The sequence below is a fragment of the Danio rerio genome, chromosome 1 (assembly GCF_049306965.1).
Source record: "Danio rerio strain Tuebingen ecotype United States chromosome 1, GRCz12tu, whole genome shotgun sequence".
NCBI classification, from domain to species: Eukaryota; Metazoa; Chordata; class Actinopteri; order Cypriniformes; family Danionidae; genus Danio; species Danio rerio.
In genome coordinates this window covers 8,226,589-8,252,500 of record NC_133176.1, presented here as the reverse complement: position 1 = coordinate 8,252,500, position 25,912 = coordinate 8,226,589, and the positions used below count along the sequence as shown (strand labels likewise).

Below are 25,912 nucleotides of genomic sequence, written 5' to 3'. Positions count from 1 at the left end.
CTTCAAATATAAAATATAGTCCGTGTTAGTAAATGCAAGACTATTGATGAAATCCAGGCATAACCCTGTATGACAACATTTCAGATGGCTGCTCTGGAGCCAACGGCTAATCTATCTGTCAGATTCTGGAGTGCATAACAGGTCTAAAGATAAATATCAATGATCTTAAATAAAACAAATACATTTCTAGAGATGGTATAAAAGTATATAACTGGACTCACCTGGGAAATGGAGGCAACTTGAACGGTTGTGAGCACAATTAAGTGCACACAGCATGAAATATTATCTGATAATTGTTGTAAATAATCCCAAAATGCTATTGACTGTGTAAAGACACATGAACCAAAACAAAAATATGATGTATATGTCGAGCTCAGCGGCTAATCAGCCGGAATCAGCTGAGGTGACGAGACAACGAGCAGCGAGACCTAGCTGTCGCTTAAGTGGCCACGCTCTTAATTATGTAGACTTAATATAACTTAAAAACTAAACGGATGAGTTATAAAAAAATCCACCCCCCTCACAGTTGTCATGATTGGTAATCATAGCTATATGAACCAAAGCCATCTTTTGTACCAGGCTGTAAACATGTTTTTATCAGCTGTAAAAATGGCCCATTTACCACTGCAGTCAGAAATCACCTGGATTTCCTGGAGCCAGCCTCCCAAGGCGAGTCAATGAATTGTAGTTTAAATTACATTCTTATTGGCTTACCGAGGGAGAGCGGGAGAATGTACCTTGCATGAAACTGATGTTTCGACACTGCAAAATACTGCACCGAAGTGAAGATCAGCACGGGACTATTATTTTCATCCTGCGCTCACCCACTCTCGCAAGGTTTTATTCCGCACCCAACTGCTCCCGCTGTATATTCAGCCTTTGTTCACCCGCTGCTCGACCTGCCCCGTTTTCCAACCAACCCAACCAATCCCGCTAAATTTATATCTAGTTTCCAAAATCTCACAGTTAAATTGGTTACTACCCAAAGAGGGATATAACAGATAAAACTGCAGGTTGTACAAGAACTGACAGGCAAAAAACACTTCAAACATCACAAAAAAGTGCAAAAATCAAAACACGGATAAATACAAAATACTAAAATACCCAATACCAAAAAATCAAGACTGAGCAAAAGTATGTTGCAGGTGAGGTGTATATAAAGTCCTGATAATCAGCCCTCATTAGCTTCAGCTGTGTGTTTGTAATCAGTGGTAATCTGAAACTGGTGTGTGTGAGTGAAATGCACGATGGAATATGTAGTCCGTTTCAGTAGCAGATATGATGTGTAGAGTTCCCTCTAGTGTGTCTGGTGGGAACTCAACTTGGTAACTGTGACACAATGTGAGATTGAATATCATTATAAGTGACATTTATTGCAATATTACCGAAAGCAGCAGCAAATAGTTACATTAAATCTTGAAAATAAAAAAAAAAACTAGCAAATTGTCAAAAAAAAAAGTCAGTGACTAATTTGCAAACCATGTGACTCATCTGTACTTGTACTTTAATATTTAATGTTAATAATAGTAGGTTTAATATGTATCAATTAGAATATAACCCTTACCATTTTGTTGGGAGTGCAGTGGCTGATATTTTAATGGTTAGTAGGTTATTAAAATGTTTTTGTTGTGTTGTGTTATGTTGTGTTGTGCGTTGTGTTGCATTAGGTGCAGATTGCCAAGTTGCTTGTCACTGAAATTGTATCTAGTTAGGACACAGTGAGGCAGCGAATGCTGGAAAGAAGCTAGATGGCATCTGTAAAATGCATTCAAATAGCACACGTAATGTGCTGATGATATAAAAGGCAGTCACAAAATGAAAAGTGGCTAATTTATATGAGAGATGGCTTCTGATGTACATGATTATCATAATCATGCACTGCATGAAAGATGTCATTAGCACCAATCTTATCAGATCAGTCCTTGCTATAGTAATTTCCACTACAACAAAATGCAAGTATCAAAACAAAGCCAAATTACAACAGATAATAATTAATAATAATAATAATAATAATAATAATAATAATAATAATAATAAATATAATAATAAATATAATATAATAATTGTAATAATAATAATAATAACAATAATTGGAACAATACAAAACAAAACAAAACATGCAACATTGGGAAATAATATTATAAATAAAGGCTGATAAAAAGTAAAATAAAATAATTTATTTACAAAATGAAATTAAATAAATTAATAAAAAAATAAATTAAATTAAACTTTCAAAAAATAAAATAAAATAAAAACAAATAAAATAAAATAAAATAAAATAAAATAAAATAAAATTAAATTAAATTAAATTAAATTAAATTAAATTAAATTAAATTAAATTAAATTAAATTAAATTAAATTAAATTATAAACCTGACAATTGGCAATTAAGTTTCAAAATATCAGAATAAGTAACATCTTACAGAAATTACCTGTCAGGTTCTTGAGGCCGAGCTGTCTCAGGCCGAAGTAGCCGTCTCGTCTGTAGTTGAGAAAGATGGCCAGAGAGTAGCGTCCTTCATATAGTTTAGTGCCTCGGATGATTCGCAGGTTCTCCAGAGGAAGATAGTCAAACTGGTTCAGAGCCACCAACACGTAACCCGTCACCTCCCGGATAGACTGGTGAGAAATAAAGAAACGCAAACATCTTTGTCACTCAACTGATCAAATACATACAGTGAAACAGGTAAATCTCATGTGCTATGTTTCTTTGGTTCAAGGATGCAGTTTGCCCTTTAGTCAAGGCTTTACCAAAACTTCATCACCGAGTCCATTAGTCAATTCATCAGACAGTCTTGATATAAATTGAAGAGATAATGGCCCACGAGAGCGCTGGACCCTCCCTCTCCACACCCACATCAATCATGTTGACATCCAATCACTGTTTCACACTGAGTATCATTAGCAGGCACAGAGGACAGGTCTATTTCATGCACAGGAAGTGACTGAGATATAGCTGTACTGATCAGACACACACATACACACAAAAATCCATCTGAAGTGCTGAACAAGCACAACGGGACAGCTGTCACCTGCCTGTCACACACACAGAAGGCCACAAAAGGACACACTGCATCAGACGTCACATTTTAGACAGGACTATATGTTGAGGATTCTATAAAAAAAAATAATAATAATAAAATAAATTTACAAAAATAAATAAATAAAATAAAATAAAAATAAATTATCACATAAAATAAAATACATTAATTAATAAAAAATAAACATAAAATTGAATGAAAAAATGTGAATTAATTAAAATAAAAGACAATAAAATAAAAACAAAATACATTATTAAAATAAAATAAAATAATAAAAATAAATTAACAAAATATTTTTTTATAAAAATAAAACATAATTTATTAAAATAAATTAAAAACAAAAAATATATAAAATAAATAAAATTACTGAATTAATTAAAGTAAAAATAAAAAATAAAAAGTTATGAATTAAAATAAAATAAATAAAATAAAATAAAAAACAAAAACTGTTGATAAAATAAAATAAAATTACTGAATTAATTACAATAATAATAAAAATAATAACAATAAAGATAAAAATTAATTTAACTAAAATGAAAAAAATAAATAATTTACTTTAACTAATAAATTAATAAAAAAATAAAACAAAGATTAATTAATTAAAATAAAATAATGAAAAAACAAAAAGAAGTTAATAAAATAAAATACAATTATTTCATTATATGATTAATTTAAATAAATAAATAAATTAATTAATTTATTCATTCATTCATTAAATTTAAATAAAATACAATAAAATAATAAATCTATATGCAGTATACTAAAACAGTAAAATAAAATATTAACAAATTCATTATTTATTTTCTAAGGAAATGTTTTAATGTAACAGGAAGAAAAACTTCACTGAATGTCTTAAACATCTACATACTGTACCAAAAAAAAAAAAACATTAAAACGTGTGTTAAAATGAAGTAAATATGCACGCAACAAGATAAAAGTAAAAATTGATCCCGATATGTTCCCATATTAGGCACAATATAAGCTTGTATATGTTTAAAAGACATGCTTTATCTTTGTTTTTTTTGGGTTTTTTTTTTTTTTTGTGTGTGTGTGTTTTTGATTTCTTTTTCTTCACTTCAAGCTGTAAAAAGTTGCAATTTGTAACACAATACTGTACTACACAAAATATTTCAAGACTGATCTTAAGAAAACAATGTCAATATATGAAACTATGGAATATATAATCCATTATAACATAGCTAAAGATAAATTTTTCACTGTATCTACATTTATAAAGTATTATATTATAATAAATTTTAACACACACATTTTAATACACTAAGTATACTGTACACTTAATTGACAAAAAACAAAAACAAAATTAGCATAGTGTGGGAAGTTATATAATTAGCATTCTCTCCCTAAATACAACAAATATGAAGTGTGACACTGGCTTTAGCAAACATCATTTCTAAACATCCAACCTTTATTACTGTCATGTGCAGTTTCTGTTACCTAGCAACAAGCCAACAAACCCCCAAAACATGAGCAGAATTCATAATCTGGCTCTAATTTACCCTTTTTTAATAAAATAATTACTTTGCTTTTGAGGGCTTCTTCAACAACACAGTTTACTTTGACACAAATGTGTTTTCCTGCCCTTTCTGTATTACAGATTCACTGGACCAGTGCCGTAGCTGCCAGAAAAACTAACATAAAGAAAACGAATACCTTGCTTTTGATGTTTTACCCCTAATAGACTTCCCTAAGAACACAGGCTAATTCAATTGCAATTACAGTCCTGTGCCGCAATTCATAATTGATTCCAGTCAATTGAGCAAGCAGTAAACAATACACAATTCATTTCTCAATGAGGTTTAAGCTGGTTAATATGCCTCCGAAGGCTTTGCTTTTTTAAATAAGAGCTTGGCAGAACTCTGTAATGTCAGATCACAGCAAACCGCATGTTAACAAACACAATTTTTGCTATTGTGCATAAAGATTGTTTTTTCATACAGAAAGTTAGCTTTGGAATTTTTTCCCATACACTATGTTAGCAAAAATGTAGCCTTTTTATTTCAGATACAACCCAGGCTCAGTCTAAAAACGTACCATTATACGTTTCTTATGAGCGATAAATACGTCCCAGGAGCTACATTTTTTCAGATCTCAAATTTCTCTCAAGAGGGCCATCCCTGCCTGCTGTTCTCCATTTATAGGTTAAGGTTAGGTCCAGGGGTAAGTTTAGGGATAGTAACTACAGTAGTTATTAGCCAATTATTGTAACTACTGGGATAAACCGATAGTATGTACATGCAAAATTGGACAGCAAAATAAAGTGCTCTGAGATATTTAGCATTATTTTAAGATTCATATGAGAGAAGTATTTTTTTCCTCATATTCACCAAACTAATCACACTCATATTTTCTGAGATATTTATAATCTGTCATGACACAGGCTCAGTGTGAATGTACCCCAAATACACTTCTGGAGAGCAAGAGGTATTCATGGCTGCATTTCGTCTTTAAAATGAATGCTACGGGGCGGTATGATGCCACCGAAGGCTTTAGTTTCTTTTTGCGAAACCAGCTGAACGCTTATCTCCATGTAGACGGCTTTTCCGCTGTTACGAGTTTGTCCAGTTTTTTAAAACAAAAACAAAAGGTAAAAAATGAAATTAAGAAGTAAATAACAGGGTGACAATGCGGTAAAATCTGAAAACGTGGAAAAAAATCAGGCAATCACGAGGGCTTTTTTTTTCTTGATTGCTTTTGAAAACACTTTTGGTTGGGTTTAGAAAAAGCGGTGGGTGGTGGTCAATCAGTGCTTTTGAAAACACTATTGGTTGGGTTTAGGGAAGGGATGGGTGCATCGGTCAACAGTCAGTCAACAGTCAGTCGACAGCGGCCTCTGGTGGATTTACATGAGAACAGCTGGTGCGAATGGCACTCGTGAGAGAAACCTGAGATCTGAAAAAACATACACAGCTGCCTCTGGTAGATTCGCGAAAACAAAAGCTACAAAAAAACTTTTTTTTTTTCATTTAAAATTTGTGGATTGAAATAATTTTTTTATTTTTGGTGTGGTCAGAGCTAAATTTGGTAAATCCTTAATTTTGAGCTCCAAAAAGTCATGTGAAATAAAAACTAATTGCATTGTGACAACACATTTGCTCTTGCTCATTGAGCAAGCTCATACACAACAAGCACAAAACGTGAAATGAATGAGGAGGCATGTGGGCAAAACACTAAATCTAAATGAAGTAATTTTAGCATGCCGAAGTCAAATGTACTCTGTGAAAATAGTTGGGTTAAAAATACCCCAACATACAGTATAACCCAACTATATGTTATTATAGCACCTTCCCAACTATGGGTTATTTTAACCCAATGCATTGGGTTATATAATTTAACCCAATGCATTGGGTTATTGTGATTAAATGTTATTTTTTCTATTCTGGTATTTCTATTGAAGTACTCTTATTTTAGAATTATGGCTGTGTAAATGAATGAATGTCTTCGATGGGTCCTAAATGAGAGAATGATTCGTTTTCTCCAAAAAAAAAAAACTAGAGATGTACATGGAAGGTAGAGAAAGCTTTTTATCGGCCATGAAGCATGCGTTTGTATCATCAATAATTAAGAGCGCTGGTGAAACGAATAGAAAAACTACGACACGAGAGGTGATTTGATAAAAAAAATAACAATATTATTACGCTAGAGCTTAAATAAACTTTACAACGCAAAAACAACATTTGTTTGCATATTAATGCAGCTGTCCTGTGTTAGTTAAATCAGTTGACAGTTGAAGTTTTAAAATTTTACCCCAACTGGTTGAGTTATAAAAATAAATATTCAATTAAATTAAATTCAGCTTTATTTGTATAGCACTTTTACAATGTAAATTGTGTCAAAGCAGCTTCACATAAATGGTCATAGTAATTGGATCAGGGGAGTTCAGTTTTTAGTGTTTAAGTTCAGTTCAGTTTAGCTCAGTTCAGTGTGGTTTGAAGTCATTATTGAGAGTCCAACACTGAAGAGCAAATTCATCGATGAGTAGCTTTTCATATCCTGAACCATGCAAGCCAGTGGCGACAGTGGAGAGGGAAAAAAAACTTCACCAATAGGAGAGTGAAGTAAAAAAAACCTTGAGAGAACCAGACTCAGACCCAAAAGTCTTGTGCAGAGCTACAGTCTCAGCAGTGGAGGCTGGAAGCTGGCCTCAGCCTTCACTGTGATAACACCAAATAAAGGTTAAAAATAACCCAACAAAGCATCAAATATTTAACCCAACTGGTTGAGTAATTTTTAAATAACCTAATAAAGGTTAAAAATAACCCAACAATGCACTAAATATGTTTAACTCAACCATTGGGTTGAAGAAATATGTTTTTTAGAGTAATGCATATTAAAAATGTCTAGTAAAAATGGCAAGTGGCTAGTAATGTTAGAAATCTACTAGCCACAGTGGCTGGTGAGCAAAAAAAGTTAATGTCAAGGCCTGTTTACCGGTATCACTGTGTGAAAGGGGCTAATGTGTGAACTTAAACATTATTGCAACCGATCTGAACTCCTATTCAAATTCACTTCAAATCAAATTTGACTTTCAAACAGACAAAACTCGATAGGCAATAACCGCAGTCCTGAAAGAGCAAACTCCTTAACTGAACCTGTCAGCAAAACATCTTTTGCCAAGTGTAAATATTTGGAGTTTTAATGACTGCACGACTTGCATTTCACTCCCTGTATGATCTCTCATTTCAAACACCCGGTAAAAAGCATGATGAAAGTTGCTGACATCTTTATCGAGAGCATATTCCGAGGGAGACGCCGACAGAAGTAACAGGAGAATATTGCGAACAAACAAAACAGCTCCAGCTACAAGCGAGAACGTGGCAGGAGATCATTTTTATTTTTTGCAAGAGATATGAGACTGTGAATGAGGAGGGTAGTTGACAGAAGCCCCGCAGTGAGAAGTGGGAAGAGTTTCAGGGTCACAATCATCCATTTTTAGATGACAGAATGTGGCGAAGACGTGTGTTTTTTTTTTTTTTTTTTTATGAGCAGGCACGGTCTGTTCTGTATTCAAACTGAAGGAAAACACAATATAAATGTCAACGCTATTGTTAAATGCAATCTGTTTGTTCCACTCCATGTGGCAAGCTACATGACACTGCACATATTTGCCTGTAACTCGTTCTCGCTGGCAAATATTAAAAATCCATAAAGGAAAAACAATTTGGAGGGCTAAATTAAGCAGCATTGAAGACTCATTTCAATAACAATGCATGTTGTAAGCAAAGTTTGGTCTTCCATAACTCAAATAATGGGACTTTCTCTTGCGCTCGGCATCTCAGACAATCATTACCTTCATTTGAATAGCAATCATGACCTTTAGAAGTATCTTAAGAAACAACGGCAATCATTCAAATGCTAGAGAGGAGAGCTGGCACGTTGTGAATGATAAGCCGTAGCTACAGTTATGAAAAAGGAAGCGAGTTCAAATGAAAAGCATTATACTGAATGTGATTTTTATTATTTATTCTTTAACCAAGGAATTATTACATGCAGGGCTCTGTGCTGGAAATCAATCTGCAGGCAAGGAGCTTTCAGAAAAAAAAAAAAAAAAAGATTTTGTGTAATTGATTTAGAATTAATTACACTTCAGCTTCGCCTATATGCCAGGGGTCAATATTGTCTAATTTGACAGATTAAGATACACAGTTCAATCACCATTCGTTTGAAAGCCATGCATTCAATTAAGGCCGTTTTTTTATTGTTGGAGCTTTTCGTGTAGCTGTAGTAATTTCAGGGGTCTATAATTGCTGTAAGAAATTCATTTCACCTCAGAGACCATGTCGAGACACTGCTAGATGTTAATGGGACTTAGATAGTCACAGATAAATTGGACAGACACTTCATAAGAGTTACACTAGTGTAAGCTTTCACTTTGAAATTTGGCTATATTGCAGTGTTATTACTGTTATTATAATGTCATCAATAAAAAAAGATATATATTTTTAATAAAAAAAAAAATAAAAAAATAAAAAAAAAAAAAAAAAAAATATATATATATATATATATATATATATATATATATATATATATATATATATATATATATATATATATATATAATGTCATTATGGAATTTTTTTTTTTTTGAAAAACAATATATATAAATATTCAAATATTACAATATTATAATATTCATACATTTATAAAAAAATATAGTTTGAAGGGGCTAACAATTTTGACCTTAAAATGGTGTTTAAAAATCAAAAACTGCTTTGATTCTAGTCGAAATAAAACAAATAAGACTTTCTCCAGAAGAAAAAATATTATCAGACATACTGTGAAAATTTCCTTGCTCTGTTACACATCATTTGGGAAATATTTAAAAAGAAGAAAGAAAAATCAAAAGGGGCTAATAATTCTGACTTTAACTGTATGTATTAAGTATAATACACGCCTAGATAAACTTCAAAATAAAGGGAAAAGGATCATTGTGGCTAATTTGTCTGTTTTGTTCTGATTGGCTAGTTTTTCACTGGGATTTACACTCATGGAAACAATGTTGCTTATGGTTCATGGTATGCCACATACTAAACTCTTATTATTCAGCTATGCATAGGTAAATCCAGCTTTTATTCCATTAACCTTTAATAGTTTTATAATAATAATAGCACTGTTACTACCCTTTACAAAGATGGGTGACTGGAAAAAAAGATAAATAATTAAAATTCAATCTCTGGAAGCTCTATAATGACAGTTTAATTTTTAAAATAAGAGTCCTACATATGTATTAAGTATAATACAAGCTTATATAAACTTAGAAATAAAGGAAAATAATAGTTTTTGTAATCTCACTAAGAAACGTTGCGGCCAATCAGTCTGCGATTTGTTCTGATTGGTGTTTATGGGTCATGCATGCCATATACTGAACTCTTATTATTCAGCTATGCCATGATAATCCAGGTCTTGATTCCTTTCCAAGTCCCTCAGGTTTGAGGGACTTGGAAAAAAAAGATAATGAACTAATATTAGATTCCTGACCTCTGTAGAAAGTTGTGACTAGTATGTAAGTTGAACATGTGACCACAAAGCCACAAAAATGGCCTTTATTTCAAGGCATTTCAAGCAGCTAAAGTGTGTAATTAGTAAACACTAATACGCTTATGGACTATGAACTTGTGATAGCAATTTGAGAAGGTGAAGAGACGCTTAATCTAACAATGTGTTAATTTCCTATGAAAAAAAGAAGAAGCTGTAATTACACTAATGTTAGTGAGCTGGCAGCAGTGCTGAAACGCTCTCCTCCGACAATGTTACAGTGACAGTACGGTGGGATAATGAGACGGTGCTATTAGCCCACAGACACAATTATCATTTTCTCCCATAAGCCCTCTTGAACCCGTCCTCTTTCTCGCTGGGTACATTATGTCAGGCTGAAGTGATTTTAGAGGGTTTTAGAGTTGGCGAGGAGGTAGTGAAATCCTACATCTGTAAATGAGAGGTGCAGAAGTCAAGTAGCATCATCTCTCATAAAAAATTACAGCCTGGTTCATTTACCTCTGGGAAAAGGACAAGCCCGTACTGCAGCATACATTTAGTGGGTGAAATAACAGCTATGGGGAGGAGATGGACATCTCACACTCTCTCAAAATGCACTGGAGAGAACTTTCAGCGTACACAGATATATTCATTAATGTATTTCCATATGGTATTAGGATATTTTATGCTGTGAATCCTGCCAGAAGAGTATATACTTATGCGTCTATTGAGTTCTTTAATAGGTTTCAAAGAGTCTCTGGTAGGGCAGCACAATATATCGTTTTAGCATTGATCGTTTTTCGCAATGTGTGTGTCCGTAATAGTAACATCGCGGGATATGCAATGTTGAGCTATAGGATTATAGTTGATCAGCACAACAATAGGGTATATGCCGAAGCATGCTAATGGGACTTTTAACTGTATTCAATGCAAAAACGGCGCATTTAAGGTCTGTTTTTTTTTTTAAATCAGCGATCTCCACTGGCTGAGTGATATCCTATATAAAGTGGGTCTCAGATTGTACAAGAAGCACTGCATTAAATTACATTTTCCCCCGCCATGTCTTTATAATATGAGCATTTATTTTTCCTCAGTATATTCAATGGAGCTTCTGCGCTAGCCTGCCGATTCTGATGAGCGTGTGCGAGTAAACCGATTTTTGTCTCGTTTTACGCTTAAGCAACTAAATGGAGGCCAAAGTTTATGTAACTGAATGTATTTTAATGACATTACAACATCGATGCTGTGAAAGGAACCGTATAAAACGTAAAAAAGTTCACAATAACAGGTCACCAGAAGTTTATCAGTATCAGAACAACACTAGCTCGGCATATACCCTATTGACCTTATTCTAAAATGCGGAAGTGAGCCTGTTTTCGCAATTGTCTTATAACTTTCATTTTAGTCGCCTATGGGAGAAATAATAATAATAATAATAAACGGCAAAAAAACGGTCAAACTACTTGCTCTACAAATAAATGTTTGCATGACTATACAGATTAAGTAGAATAATATAACAAGGAAATGTCAGTTTGCAACATCAAACCAAGCTCAAGCCAAAAAGATTCAATTGGCTGCGCCCGCTCGTCAGCGAAGAATAAGGTGAATAGAGAATGCATGATATTTGTGGAGTCATTGCAAAGTACAACCATAACAGAGTGAACCTTTGTCATTTGCATGTGTTTTAAAGGTATTTCAAGAAAAATGAAAGCATTTGGACACAAAAATATACATTTAAGTTACTTTAATGAAGAACACTTTTACTGAATCAATACAGTTTCTGTATCTTAACACTGCTCGACTCTCCAGAAAAATATAAAGTACTGTTTTTATTGCTCTATTGTAGTTATTTTTATACATGAGTTGCACCCTTACACAATCACCCCTATCAATCTAAACGATGTTGGAATATCAAGCCAATTCCATGCGTGCTCAATAAGAAAAGGTCTGAAGAGGGTTTTCTTCAATGCCAAAAATATAACAAATTTTTTAGACACAAATTAATAATTCGATGACAGAGCTCTGGGTTACGTTACCCCAATGCAATACAAGAATTACATTCAAGAGATTCGCAACTAACATACATTTCCTGGCTCCAGCATATATACACAACTGATATTAACAGGTGGAGTTTTGGTTTAACGTCACTTAACAGTCATTCTGCAATCCTTTGGCTTTTGTACCAACTAACTAACTGACTCTCGTAGCCCTCACTGCTGCCTGATTTTTACCACATTTACAGATTTACCATGTTCTCACCCTGTTATTTACTTCTTTATTTAATTTTTTGGCTTCTGCTTTTGTTTTACCTGGAACTGTTCTTCACTAGACTCAAACCCTGTCATCGCGGTCAACTCTTCTCTGCTTCTCAAGTTCACCTACATATATGGTGAGCTACTGGGCAAACTGGTAACAGCGGGAAAACCGTCTACACGCAGGTATGTGGTCAGCTGGTAGCACGAAAAGAAACAGAAGCCATCAGCGACATCATACCGCCTTGTATCGTTTATTTGAAAGATGGAATGCAGCCTTATGTAGCTCTGGTTACATAATTTGCAATCTCCAGAAATATATACAGGGCTACATTTTCACAATGAGACTGTGTTGTATAAAACACATATTTAATAAAATAAATATGTGAAAAAGTGTGAGTTTTTCACATTTTGTGTTCAGCAACAGAATGGACACAAGGGTCAAATCAAAATGACCTGTTACTAAACAATCAGTAACTTGGAATGAATCAATTGAATCAATCAATTGAATGACTCTCGAACTCTTGCAGATGTTCTCTTGCTGCCACCTACTGGCATAACAGCAAAACCTTCAGAAAGAATAATTTCAGCAAAACTAATAACACAGAATTTTTGATCTCCAGGGCTTGCAAATGTCTTCAACCTTGAAATATTAGTAAAGCACTCACACACACACACACACACACACACACACACACACACACACACACACACACACACACACACAAACACACACACACAGGCCTGTAATGAGGCTAGTGAGCTGGACAATCCCCTCTCATTTGGGTGGCTTTGATTAATGACAGGCCCAGTTTCTGATTACATCCTAATTAAAAGGGATAGCAAGTGGATTTCGTGGAGCATAAGAGGGAAATGAGTAGAGAGAAGCAAAGCATTTTAGTAAAGTAATCGCATAGCTTGACTTATTAAACTCATTCCCTGAGAGGAAACCTAAGGAAACAAAACTGTATAGAAAGATAATAGCTTGTGGGATGTTTATGCTAATAGAAACCTAATTGTATGTGGAAATTGCTGCAAACTATAAACAGAATTTTGGAATGGCTGTTTAACCCCATATATATAGCTAATTTATTTATTATCGTATAGATTAATTTGCAAAGCTTTACCCTTCTGATCAAAACATAAAAATAGCATAAGAGTAGCTTTTGTAATGGCATTATAATTAGAACATTTCGTGATTGAACCAAATAATAAACTAAATCCTTGATTGCAGTTTATCAACCATATCAAATCAAAATAATTAACAAAAAATTATTATATATGACACCAAAGGCTTTTGAGAGCATCGCTAAATCATTTTATTGCATTGCATCATATCATCGTACCAAGATATATTTATTATTATTATAGATTCAAGAGTACTTTTGTAAAATGCATATGAAAATAACTATAAAAGTTGGATTAATAAAACTGCACAAAACACATTTGCAATTTACACATGTTGTTGATTTCTTATTTGTTTCTTTATGATTGATTAATTGTAGACTGTAGAGATGGGTTTCGAAACATTTCAAAGTGTTTAATGAAGCCTTGCTTTGCCAACCTCTTATTTTGAATAAGTTGTTTAACATAAAATATTTATAATTTTTGTAAGATCATGAATATCTTTACTGGCATTTTTGATAAATTTAATTGATCCCAACTGGATAATAGTCTAAACTTATTATTTGATTGATTTATTGATTGATTGATTGATTGATTGATTGATTGATTGATTGATTGATTGATTGATTGATTGATTTTTTGGTTGGTTGATTTTACAAATCTTTTTTTAGACAATTTGTCATGATCACCAGCGATCTAATCCTATGCAGATCACTGGAGAACTACACATCTGCTTATCAACCCTCCCATTTTCTCCTGTATTTTATAATTATATCCGACTACTATCCCGTAAAGGTATTTTCCTGTATTTCCCCTGTATTTCCAATCTTTCTATGAAGGGTGGCAATAAACAATAAAGGACCGGTCCTCTCTATATGCAACTCATACTGCCGAACCACCAAGACGCGCCTAGGTATAAATATTTTTTTCACATCCCAGCGTTATGTTGACAGGTATGGCCACCATATGAACTACAACTACCATGATGCTGTGCGCCAATCACCACCCATTACAGCTGATAATAATCCAGACACTCTCTCACACACACAGCTAAAACTCATAATCAATGATTACCTTGACTATAAAGACACCTCTCATTTTTTCACACACACACACACGCACTGCTGAGTCTTGTTTACCTGTAACATTATCAAGCGTTATTACTGTCTAGCCTTACCATGCCTTTCGATGCTTGCCTTGTTATACTTGGTGGATATACTATATAAGCTTGTATATACATTTCTGGAGAGCGCCAAATATGTCCAAGGAGGTACTTTTTTTCAGTTTTTGTTTTCGTAAATCCACCACTGGCCGCTGTTTACGCTTTTTGAGATCTTAAATTTCTCTCACGAGTGCCATTCCCGCCTTCTGTTCTTGCGTAAATCCACCAGAGGCGACTGTCGATTGACCGCCCAATCCACTGACCCATCCTCGTCCTTCCTGTAACCACGACCATCAGTTACATTATTATTGCATTTTATTTCAAGCTTCATTGAATTAAAACAACTTAATTTGCTCCCATAATGTGATATGAAATAGATCATTCCAATATGCTTTTTTATATATTGCCATTTTCGTAGATTACATAGGTAACGAATATAAAAGTTCGGATCTATCCAAGTAAATTTAAAAAGTGACTCTATTGAAAAATTCTTTTTATAATCATTATACATTAAGTGCAAGTATTATTATTTTTTTTTTTTTCTCAAGGAGGAGACATCTCACTAATCTAAAGGCGAAACGCTCTGTCTGCACACTCTTGGAACAATATGTGTACAATAAAATGCCTGATTGCCGTTGGACTACAGCACCTGTGTCAGCATAAAACAGTCAGGTATAAATCCACTGTTAAGGGCGTCATCATTTCTGGACTTTTGTGGCTTTTCTAGGTCAAAACGATGACAATTTTTCCCTATAATGGAGATTTTTTTGACAGGTTTTTTTGAGTTCTGTACTTCTGCTCAAATGGAAACTGGTTCGAAAAGAGAAAGCTCTGAAACACAGATGGGTTGAATTGTGTACAGTGTCTGTTTACATGGTCCAAGCTGCCCACTTCTCCAGTCTGTGTCACTTTCTCTCTGTGTTCAGTCAGTCACTTTCTGGCAGTGCTGTCATTTGAGAGTAAGTCTCTCTGGCTGCTAAATGCTCTCCTGTAAATGCATTACCACCCAAAATGCACTGTGTTTAAGGCCATAGACCTGAATTTCAATTCGGTGAACCGAGTACAGTATGTGAAAAAATGTGCTTTAAATATAAAAAAACAAAAACATAAAAATGTTTAAATAAAAAGATACAATAAATCTGCGTGTGGATGCATGATAGATCAGTGGTTAGCATTGTCACATCACAGCGAGAAGGTTGCTGGTTTCAGTCCCGGCTGGGCGAGTTGGTGATTCTGTGTAGAGTTTGAATGTTCTCCCTGTGTTCGCATGGATTTTCTAAAGGTGCTCTGGTTTCCCCCACAGCCCAAAGATATGAATGAATTGTATCAATTTAAATAAATTACAGGAATTTTCTGGGAGAAATAACAAAACGGGAGGGTGTTGGGAGATGGGTCTGAAATACAGGAGACTCCTGGGAAAAGCAAGAGTGTTGGCAGGAATGGCGTTTGTTTTTGTGTGTTTGATTTGTTGTTTCCAAACACAGAAATTTTATACAATGTTAAGGGTGCACTGTAACAAATGCTGGGTTCCACGCAATTCCTTCCTGTTGTCCTAACACAAATCAATTGAGTTAACTAAGTGGATTTAAATAGTTAGGCTGTTCCAAAAACAACTTAAGAATTGTGTTGGCTCAACTCATTTTAAGTAAGTAGTTTATTTTGAGTGTATGATATAGTTGAACTCTCTTATAGTGGTTTATGAGGACATGTCTAATGTCCTTGTAATTCAAAATGCTTCTTTTGTCATTCAAATTTTGCTGCAGGTTTCCTGTGAAGGTTGTATTTAAGGATAGGGGTGGGGTAGGGCCATATAATTTGCAATTTTTGACTGTAGAAAATACATTACGCCTTAAAGAGTCCCTGTAAACCCCCAATACCAACATTAATAAATGCTTATTCATAAAAAATATGATTGTTGTATGATTACTTATGATATATACTGCTATGGGGCTAAGTAAGTGAATAACCCTGCAAATAAATGCTTAAATGCTCTTTATACCTGTTCAGACAGAGTACAAATACAAAAATTCTGCTCACAACCAGGCACGACGTTGCAATATTACAACATTTGCCTAAAAACGTACTAAAATGTATAAATAAAGAAATAAATAAATAATTTAAATCTTTAAATCCTACATCAGAGGCCTCCTAAAACAATATCTGAGAGGTCAAAAAATGTTTTCTATTTGTTTTTATATTTCGGTATTACTGTGTTAATGCCCAAACTGAGACCTCTAGGTCTTGGAGAGCCCCTTAATCAGATTTAAGATCTATCCTACTAGGACTAGAGATGATCCCAACCATCCGAGAACTTTGGGGACATACTTCATTGAACATCTACTATTATTAAATTTAAATATTATTTCTTTCAGAAGGACACTATATGCTTTATTACTGCAAGTTAACTATGTTTATATATGCCAACACTTTACATAACTCCTTACCCCCTGCTCCTTTTCTGATTTTGACCGTAATGCAATAATATGAAGCTGCTTTATGGATTGATTTGTAAAGCTGCTCTGGAATGATAATTATTTTAAGTGCAATACAAGTAAACCTGAAAGGACTTTTCTTTGTGTATGTGTTCACTTTCCTATAGTTTTAAACATACAGGAACATCCACATTGTAGGTGGAGGGGGGGGGCGGGTAAATACATTACTTATTAACAAGACACCACTTTGAGAGAGTATCTAAGATTGAACTTTCTCACAGTTTTGAGTTACAAGGACATTAGACATGTCCTCGTAAACCACTGTAAAACTGTGTTATACCCATGACATTATACAATATATGTGTCCTTGTAAACCACCAAATTAAGTACACACACTCACACACACACACACATAGACATATATATTAGTTTGGTGGCAGAGCAAGCAACCAATGCATAGAGGCAATTGTCTGTGGCAGTTCCTGACATTAACAGGAACTGGCAGCTCAGACATTGAGTCTCTCTGGTATTCCCACTAAGCAGGCATGGAGGGAGCCAGCAGCCTGATTGATCAGACCTTAATGAAGAGTCAGTCAAAGCCTGTAACATCATTAGCTGCCGCTGGAACGCTCAGGCCTTGACCAGGATAAAACCTGACAGCGGACCGTGGGTCTACTTGACAGGCCAAAGTGACACCACCTGTCGATGCATACCCTGATCCTGAATACCGGCAGATTGATGGATAAACATCAGAGCTACAAGTAAACAAGAGACCTTAGAAACAAGGCCTCATTCACTCAGCTGTTTATTTTTGTGATTTGGGGCGGCATGAAATTCTGTTGTTGAATTATAAGAGGGTTGGGTTAAGTTGACCCCTACTTAACGCTTGATCCCACCTGAAGGATGTCAAAACAACATGTGAGGGGTATCTGCCCTATAAATATTGGAAAATAGTTTGCACTGACCTGTATCTTATAAGTAAAATTATAATAATAAGTTAATATAATCATAAATTTGAAACTCCTGTAATGGTTCATATCATTGTCAATGCATGATTGGATATATACAGGGAAATATTCTATCCATATGACAGACACCGTAAGTGATCAAAACACCCTTTTATTATAAAATAGTTGTTTGTATCTACAAATAGCATAAGACTACAATCAAATTAGACTCATAGAGCTCTATTTTAATGATCCAGGCACAAAGTCTAAAGTGCATGCCGCAAAAGCATTCAGGCCATGTGAACTTTTGCCATTTTAAGGATGAAAAAATACAGTCTGCATCCTGGTGTATGGTTATGCTTTTTCTCTTAATGAGTTATGGGTGTGTTTTGAACATAACATGCATGAAATCAATCCGAGTCTCATCTCCCATTGTCTTTAACAGTCAGATGTGTCATGTGATCGTGCTTCTTCTATTCACATGGCGGACTTTGTAAATGGAAAAACTGAAGGCTTCACTATTAAAAAAAAACAGTTAAACAGACCATCTGCAGCATGAGGATAAAGAACGAGCCTCCTCAATTCGGCCTCTTTCTTTCGCTTTACTTTATTTTTACTCTTTACTATACTCCATTACTTTCGTGGATAAGGAAACAGTGTTGTACGCACTCCACTGAAGACATCCATTAGCCTACGTATTTAGTTGTTAAGTGCAAAGATTTATTTCAAAACTATTTCTCAATTCTGTTCTAATTTCCAGCAAACAAATAAATCAACAATATTAATGAAGTGTCCTCAAACAAGGCGAAGCAGTGGCGCAGTAGGTAGTGCTGTCGCCTCACAGCAAGAAGGTTGCTGAGTTGCTGGTTCGAGCCTCGGCTCAGTTGGCGTTTCTGTGTGGAGTTTGCATGTTCTCCCTGCGTTCGCGTGGGTTTCCTCCGAGTGATCCGGTTTCCCCCACAGTCCAAAGACAGCCGTACAGGTGAATTGGGTAGGCTAAATTGTCTGTAGAGTATGAATGTGTGTGAATGTGTGTGTGGATGTTTCCCAGAGATGTGTCGCGGCTGGAAGGGCATCTGCTACGTAAAAACTTGCTGGATAAGTTGGCGGTTCATTCCGCTGTGGCGACCCCGGATTAATAAAGGGATTAAGCAGACAAGAAAATGAATCAATGAATGAATGCTCAAACAACTGAGTTATATCCAAACACACGTCCTGCCCCATATGGTTATGCATACATTTCTAAAACCGGACAGGTGAACAAATCTTAACTTGTTTTTATTAAAACAAAAAGAAACATGCAATAAATAATACTACTAAAATTAATAACATTATACAAATGCAAACTGTCATGAATAAATTGAAAAAGCCCCCTGAGATGAAGAAGGCATGGAGGCCGTTTTTATATTTATATAGAAAATCATAACTTTTGTAACATCCTTTATTTTTATCATAAGCAAAGATATTTGGATATTGCTTTACATCCTGTGTGTTTCAAGCAATGTGTACGTATTTTGGACCTGCATAGGTGCATAACCAACATGCTTTGCGCTGGACTTTAGAGCAGCTTTTAATTGGTCAATGGTGTAGTCTATTTCAGTACCTCAAAACAGCAATGCGCCAACGATGAGCCTAAACACAACTCATTTTTATACTAGCACACCCATGAGACCACAAAGTGGTGCAAAAGGATTTGCTACGTATTTAAACAATGTGGCGCAATACATGAAAATTACTCTTGCGCTGGTCTGAAAATAGCAAAATGCACCATACATGTCTAGCGCCTTACTGCGCCGAATGTATGATAGGTTCCATAGTGCATATTTAATTAAACACATATATTTTATGATCATCGGCATTGATGCAGGGATGCATACTTGTCACCATTCAGCAAAATATTTCATATTTCTCAATCTGCCCAGTTGGTGGAATGAACTCCCTAACTGCATCAGAACAGCAGAGTCACTCGCTACTTTCAAGAAACGACTAAAAACTCAACTATTTAGTCTCCACTACACTTCCTAATCTGTAATTGCCTCTCTGAATATCACACTAACTGTACAAAAAAAAAAAAAAAATACTAATACTAATACTACTAATACTTCCCTTCTTAGACTTTACAGACCTGAAACTTGCTTATAGCACTTATTCATTGTTGCTCTTGGTTGTGTAAATTGCTTCCTTGTCCTCATTTGTAAGTCGCTTTGGATAAAAGCGTCTGCTAAATGACTAAATGTAAATGTAAATATTTTAATGGTCATATTTGAGAATTGTACGTCTGTTGAAACATCTTTATGGATTATTGTAGGTTAAAATCCAACCCTAAAAACACTGAAAGTGTTGATACGTTTTAGTAATAAATTAAATGTATTTGAATTAATATATTTGCTTTAATGAGGCTTGCATATGTATTACAGAAAAAATCCAACTAAGGCTCATTATGGATACGTACCCCTATATACATTTCTGGAGAGCGCCAAATATGTGCAAGGGGGTATGTTTTTTTGCCGTTTTTGCTTTTGCAAATCCACCAGAGGCCGCTGTGTATGCTTTTTGAGATCTCAAATTTCTCTCGCAAGTGCCATTTAAGTCTACTGTTCTTGTGTAAATCCACCAGAGGCCGCTGTCAGCTGACTGACGTACCGACCCTAAACTCAATTAACAGTGTTTTCAAAAGCTATCCAGAAAAAGAAAAGCTCTCCCAGCTGCCTGTATAAGTATCTTTGTATGGTTGCCAACTTATTTTAAGCCTCTTGTAACAGTTTACTTATACAATTACTAATACTGTAATGAGAGTTAGTACATGTACAGTAAAAGCAAAGTCACTTATAGTCAGAATCATTTCTAAAAGGGCCCATCAAAACAGTGTAACCCAGTGACACATTTACACATTTCACAGCCAAATACGCTCCCCATGGGATCCTGCCTCAAACTGCACATTTCGTTTTCACGTACTGTTTCCATATTTCCATCCTGATACATTAGAACCAGTATGAAAAAGAACAAACCTAATCACAGACTCTGAAGCCAGTTGATTTCTCTCAAAATAAAGAAATACAGCTGGTTTTAATGTGAAAACAAAGCACACATACAATCTATTTGCTCTGTTTCTGCACTTACTCCAAGCTTGGAAACGGAGAGAAGAGTAGCATCCATTAATGCAAATGTAAAAGAGCTATTTAACCATCAGTGTTACCAGTAATTGCAGCACCCGTACAAAAGACTGCTAAAAGCCCCAACTGCCTTTGAAATCCAGAAATACAGCATGGCTTGCTCACTAATGTCATGTCACTAGAGTGTTCATATTGAGAGTAAATAGTCTTCTGCTATTTATATATTTATATAGTCTTCTGTTAGTCACACATAATAATGCACTATATTTTGTTCATTTGTGACATTATAATAACAAGGTGCAAAGATAAAATCCCAGATAAGATCAGTCTGTCTGTCTGTCTGTCTGTCTGTCTGTCTGTCTGTCTGTCTGTCTGTCTGTCTATCTATCTATCTATCTATCTATCCATCCTAGGGGTGCCCAAACCTTTCGTTATGAAGGTCCAAAAAGCAAATTTGATTGAGGACTGTGGGCCAAAGTTACATATACCAAACTGCACTGTAATAAATTCAGGGTTCCACACAATTCATTTGGGGTTGTCCTAACACAAATCAATCAAGTTAACACATTTAAGTGGATTAAACATGAAATAATTAAGTTGTATATAGTAATGTATGGTAATGTATGGTCATTTTTAAATTTATTTCATACTATTAATAAATAAATGCACTTAATCATAATTAATAATGCAGTAGAATTTTTTTTACATTTTATAATAAACTTATTAGAATAAAAACATCATTCATTCAATTAATATAATATATATTCTATCCATCAGTCACAGTGTATTGCTTTTTTTTTGTTGTTGTTGTTTTTTTTTTATTTGATTCAATTACAACTTTTAACTGAAACATTTCATTTCAGTTAGCTTTTTTGTAACTTAACAAAAAAACAAACTACCAAAAAGAAATTACCTCCCTTTCAAAATGACATGGTGGGCCAAATTGAAGGTTACCAAGGGCTAACTTTGGCACGCGGGCCTTAGTTTGGGGATCTCTGATCTAATCAATCAATCAATCAATCTATCTATCTATCTATCTATCTATCTATCTATCTATCTATCTATCTATCTATCTATCTATCTATCTATCTATCTATCTATCTATCTATCTATCTATCTATCTATCTATCTATCTATCTATCTATCTATCTATCTATCTATCTATCTATCTATCTATCTATCTATCTATCTATCTATCTATCTATCTATCTATCTATCTATCTATCTATCTATCTATCTATCATCTATCTATTTATCTATCTATCTATCTATCTATCTATCTATCTATCTATCTATCTATCTATCTATCTATCTATCTATCATCTATCTATTTATCTATCTATCTATCTATCTATCTATCTATCTATCTATCTATCTATCTATCTATCTATCTATCTATCTATCTATTTATCTATCTATCTATCTATCTATCTATCTATCTATCTATCTATCTATCTATCTATCTATCTATCTATCTATCTATCTATCTATCTATCATCTATCTATCTATCTATCTATCTATCTATCTATCTATCTATCTATCTATCTATCTATCTATCTATCTATCTATCTATCTATCTATCTATAAATAAATGGAAATTAATTTTACCAAAGCCCCCTGAGGTGAAGAAGACATGGGGGGAGGTAACAGTTTTACATTTATGTAGACAATAATAATTGTTTACATTTTAATCCTTCAATTTTTCATATTTAAATATATTGGTGTGCTGCTGTGCATCCATGTGTGTGTAATAAGCAACTTGTACATGCATTTTGGAACCACCTATTACTATCGTGTTCTTTGGATAGCAAACACAAACCCTTTAGACTTTAGTTGGTCAATGTTGTGGTCAATTTCAGTTGCCTCAAAATAGCAATGCCACAACAATGCACTTTAAAACATCTCATTTCACAACAGCACCCCCATGGCCACACATATTAGCACAAAGGTATTTGCTATACAATGTGACAGCTATTGTGAAAATGATACCTGCCCTAGGCTGAAACTAGTAAACTGTTTGATAGGGCCCAATGTGTTACTTGCTGTCCCCCTGTGAAACCTAGATTGTAGTTTCGTTAGTGTACTTTACTCATTTCCGAGTTTCACCAGGAAGTTTTAGGTGTATCTATCAGTGTTAGTACTTACCTTGAGGAAAGACAAGTTGCGGTTTCTCTCAATACTGGTGATCTCCAGATTACCCATGACCACCTCACAGTTCTCGTAGAACTTACGAAGAGTTTTGTACTGCTGGTCCAAATCCGACAGCGTGCTGAGCTTGTTATCAGTGCCAGGACACACTATAGAGAAGAATAAGAGAGACTGATCAGACCACAAAACTGCTATTTTTTTATACTATTATTTGAAAGTTTTTAAAGTACAACAGAACAAACAAACAACATTGTCTAAGAATATACACGTTTTACAATATCATTTGTCATAGATGTGGGTTCAGCTGTTGGAAGAGAGTATGAGTATGCAGTCATCAAAAAGATAGTATGCCAGTCAGTTTTCAAGAGGGATGCTGGATTTGGATTGAGCATGTTTCAGGTCTAAGTATCCAAGAAAGGGTTCCCAGGTAGCAAAGAGTTTTACAGTAGAATTGGACCTCATACATTGAAGCTTTTCCAAATGGATGATGGAGGCCATACCTATTAAGCAGATTCAAAATAGAGGACGTAAAGAAGATTTCCTTTTTTTTTTTTTTTTTGTATTAGCTGCTTGGCCACAGTCATGCCTTGGCTTGTTTTGGAAGGGTGACGGAGTGTTCTGAAACACCAAAGATAGCAGTTTCTGTGTCTGGTATAGGAGAAAAATGTTATAGGCTCGGAATATATAATATTCACTCAGACCAGGAATATGGTTCAGTCCTTTATGATTTTATCTCATGGTGTAATAAAATGAGACTAGACCTGAATGTGTCAAAAACCAAAGAAATGCTTATCAACTTTGGCAAAAAAAAACACCTGCTCTATAAAGGGTGCTAATCAATGACGCACAGGTAGAGGTTGTGGAGGAATATAGGTACCTAGGAACAATTATTGACAACAGGTTGAAATTTGATCAAAATACACCTACAATTGTTAATAAGGCTCATCAAAGACTGCTTTAATTGCAGAAACTCAACTCTTTTAATGTAGAGAAAGTTACTCTTAAGACCTTTTACAATTCATTTATTGAAAGTATTTCATCCTTTTCCTTTATTTGTTGGTTTTCTTCACTGTCCATAAAAAACAAGAATCGTCTTCAAGGCATCGTTAATTTGTGTTCAAAGATTTTGGGAGTTTCCCTGCAAAGTCTTGCATACTATTACGAACAGCAGGTGTTGAGGATGGCACGTAAAATACTAGGAGACAGCACACACACCCTAAATAAACATTTTGAGTGGATGCCCCTTGGTCGACGTCTAAGGACAATAAGATGTTCCACAAATCGTTATCAATTTACTTTTGTGCCTGAAGCAATTAGGTTATGTAATCAATTAAGTTAATCGATGGATTATTATATGTTTTTTAAACTTGCTGTTAAGTGTTGATGTTTATTGTGTTAAGTGTGTCATTCTTGTTATACTATATGTAAAGCACCACCATCTCGAAATGAATTGCCCCAAGGGGATTAATAAAGCTTTAAACTAAACTATGTAAATTAAAAATGTTTGTCCAAAAATACACAGTAAGCAGCATTTCATTCGTTAAATCATTCAGTAAATCATTTAGTAAATCATTCTGCGCACTATGCATGGAAATAAATTGACAAAATAAATAAAACACAAGTGATTTGAAAAAGTTCTGAAGCTAGTTTCATCAAGGTGTCATTAGAAAAGCTGTTGCTGAAAAACTAAAGTGTTTGAAGTGCACACAGTAGAAGAGAACACAGTCATTAAACTGAACTTTGTGAAACATAACATAGAGAGCAAATTGCATTCAATGTGAGCAAGAAAACTATTAAAATCTTGTAAAATCATTCAGTGTTCAAGTACAGCATCGGCAGAAAACCCAGAACCCCACTTCAACATGAAGACAAATAAGATCTGATGACAATAATTCTAGAACAATTACTGTAAAAATACATTTAAGATATGTTGTCCTTGAGTGACTGAAATAAAGTCTGTTTAATTCCCTGCAATCTAATTACACTTATGTGCGTTTAAGTGCATTTTAAGTGTTGACCATAAAAGGACATTCATTATTGGTTGTGTTGATAATAAAAACACAGATTAAAAGACTGTAAGTTGTCTATTTTCATTTATATAAGCATACACTCACCGGCCACTTTATAAGGTACACCTATCCAGCTGCTCATTAACAGAAATATCTAATCAGCCAATCACATGGCAGCAACCCAACGCATTCAGGCATGTAGACATGGTCAAGACGATCAGCTGCAGTTCAAACCGAGCATCAGGATGGGTAAGAAAGTTGATTTAAGTGACTTTGAAGGTGGCATGGTTGTTTGTGCCACACGGGCTAGTATGAGTATTTCAGAAACTGTTGATCTACTGGAATTTTCAAGCACAACCATCTCTAGGGGTTTACAGAGAGTAAAAGTACTATGGACACAAATGCCTTGTTGACGCCACAGGTCAGAGGAGAATGGCCAGACTGGTTACAGCTGATAGAAAGGCAACAGTAACTCAAATAACCACTTGTAGGTATGCAGAAGAGCATCTCTGAATGCACAACATGTCCAACCTTGAGGCGGATGGGCTACAGCAGCAGAAGACCACAACAGAATTTGGCATCAACACCATGAAAGAATGGATCCATCCTGCCTTTTATCAACGGTGATTGATGGTGTGGGGATATTTTTCTTGGCACACTTTGGGCCCATTGGTGCCAATTGAGCATTGT

The 25,912-nt window shown here is 34.7% G+C and overlaps 1 protein-coding gene across 2 annotated transcripts in view; it reads right to left on the bottom strand.

Moving 5' to 3' along the window:
• erbb4a (erb-b2 receptor tyrosine kinase 4a) overlaps positions 1-25,912 on the bottom strand; it is a 261,739-nt gene that overhangs the window by 85,783 nt on the left and 150,044 nt on the right. For both annotated transcript variants that reach the window (XM_068216185.2, NM_001143751.2), the window contains 2 exon segments: positions 23,211-23,362; positions 2,432-2,618 (listed from right to left, as the gene is read on the bottom strand). In XM_068216185.2, the coding sequence (XP_068072286.1) occupies positions 2,432-2,618; positions 23,211-23,362 (339 nt within the window).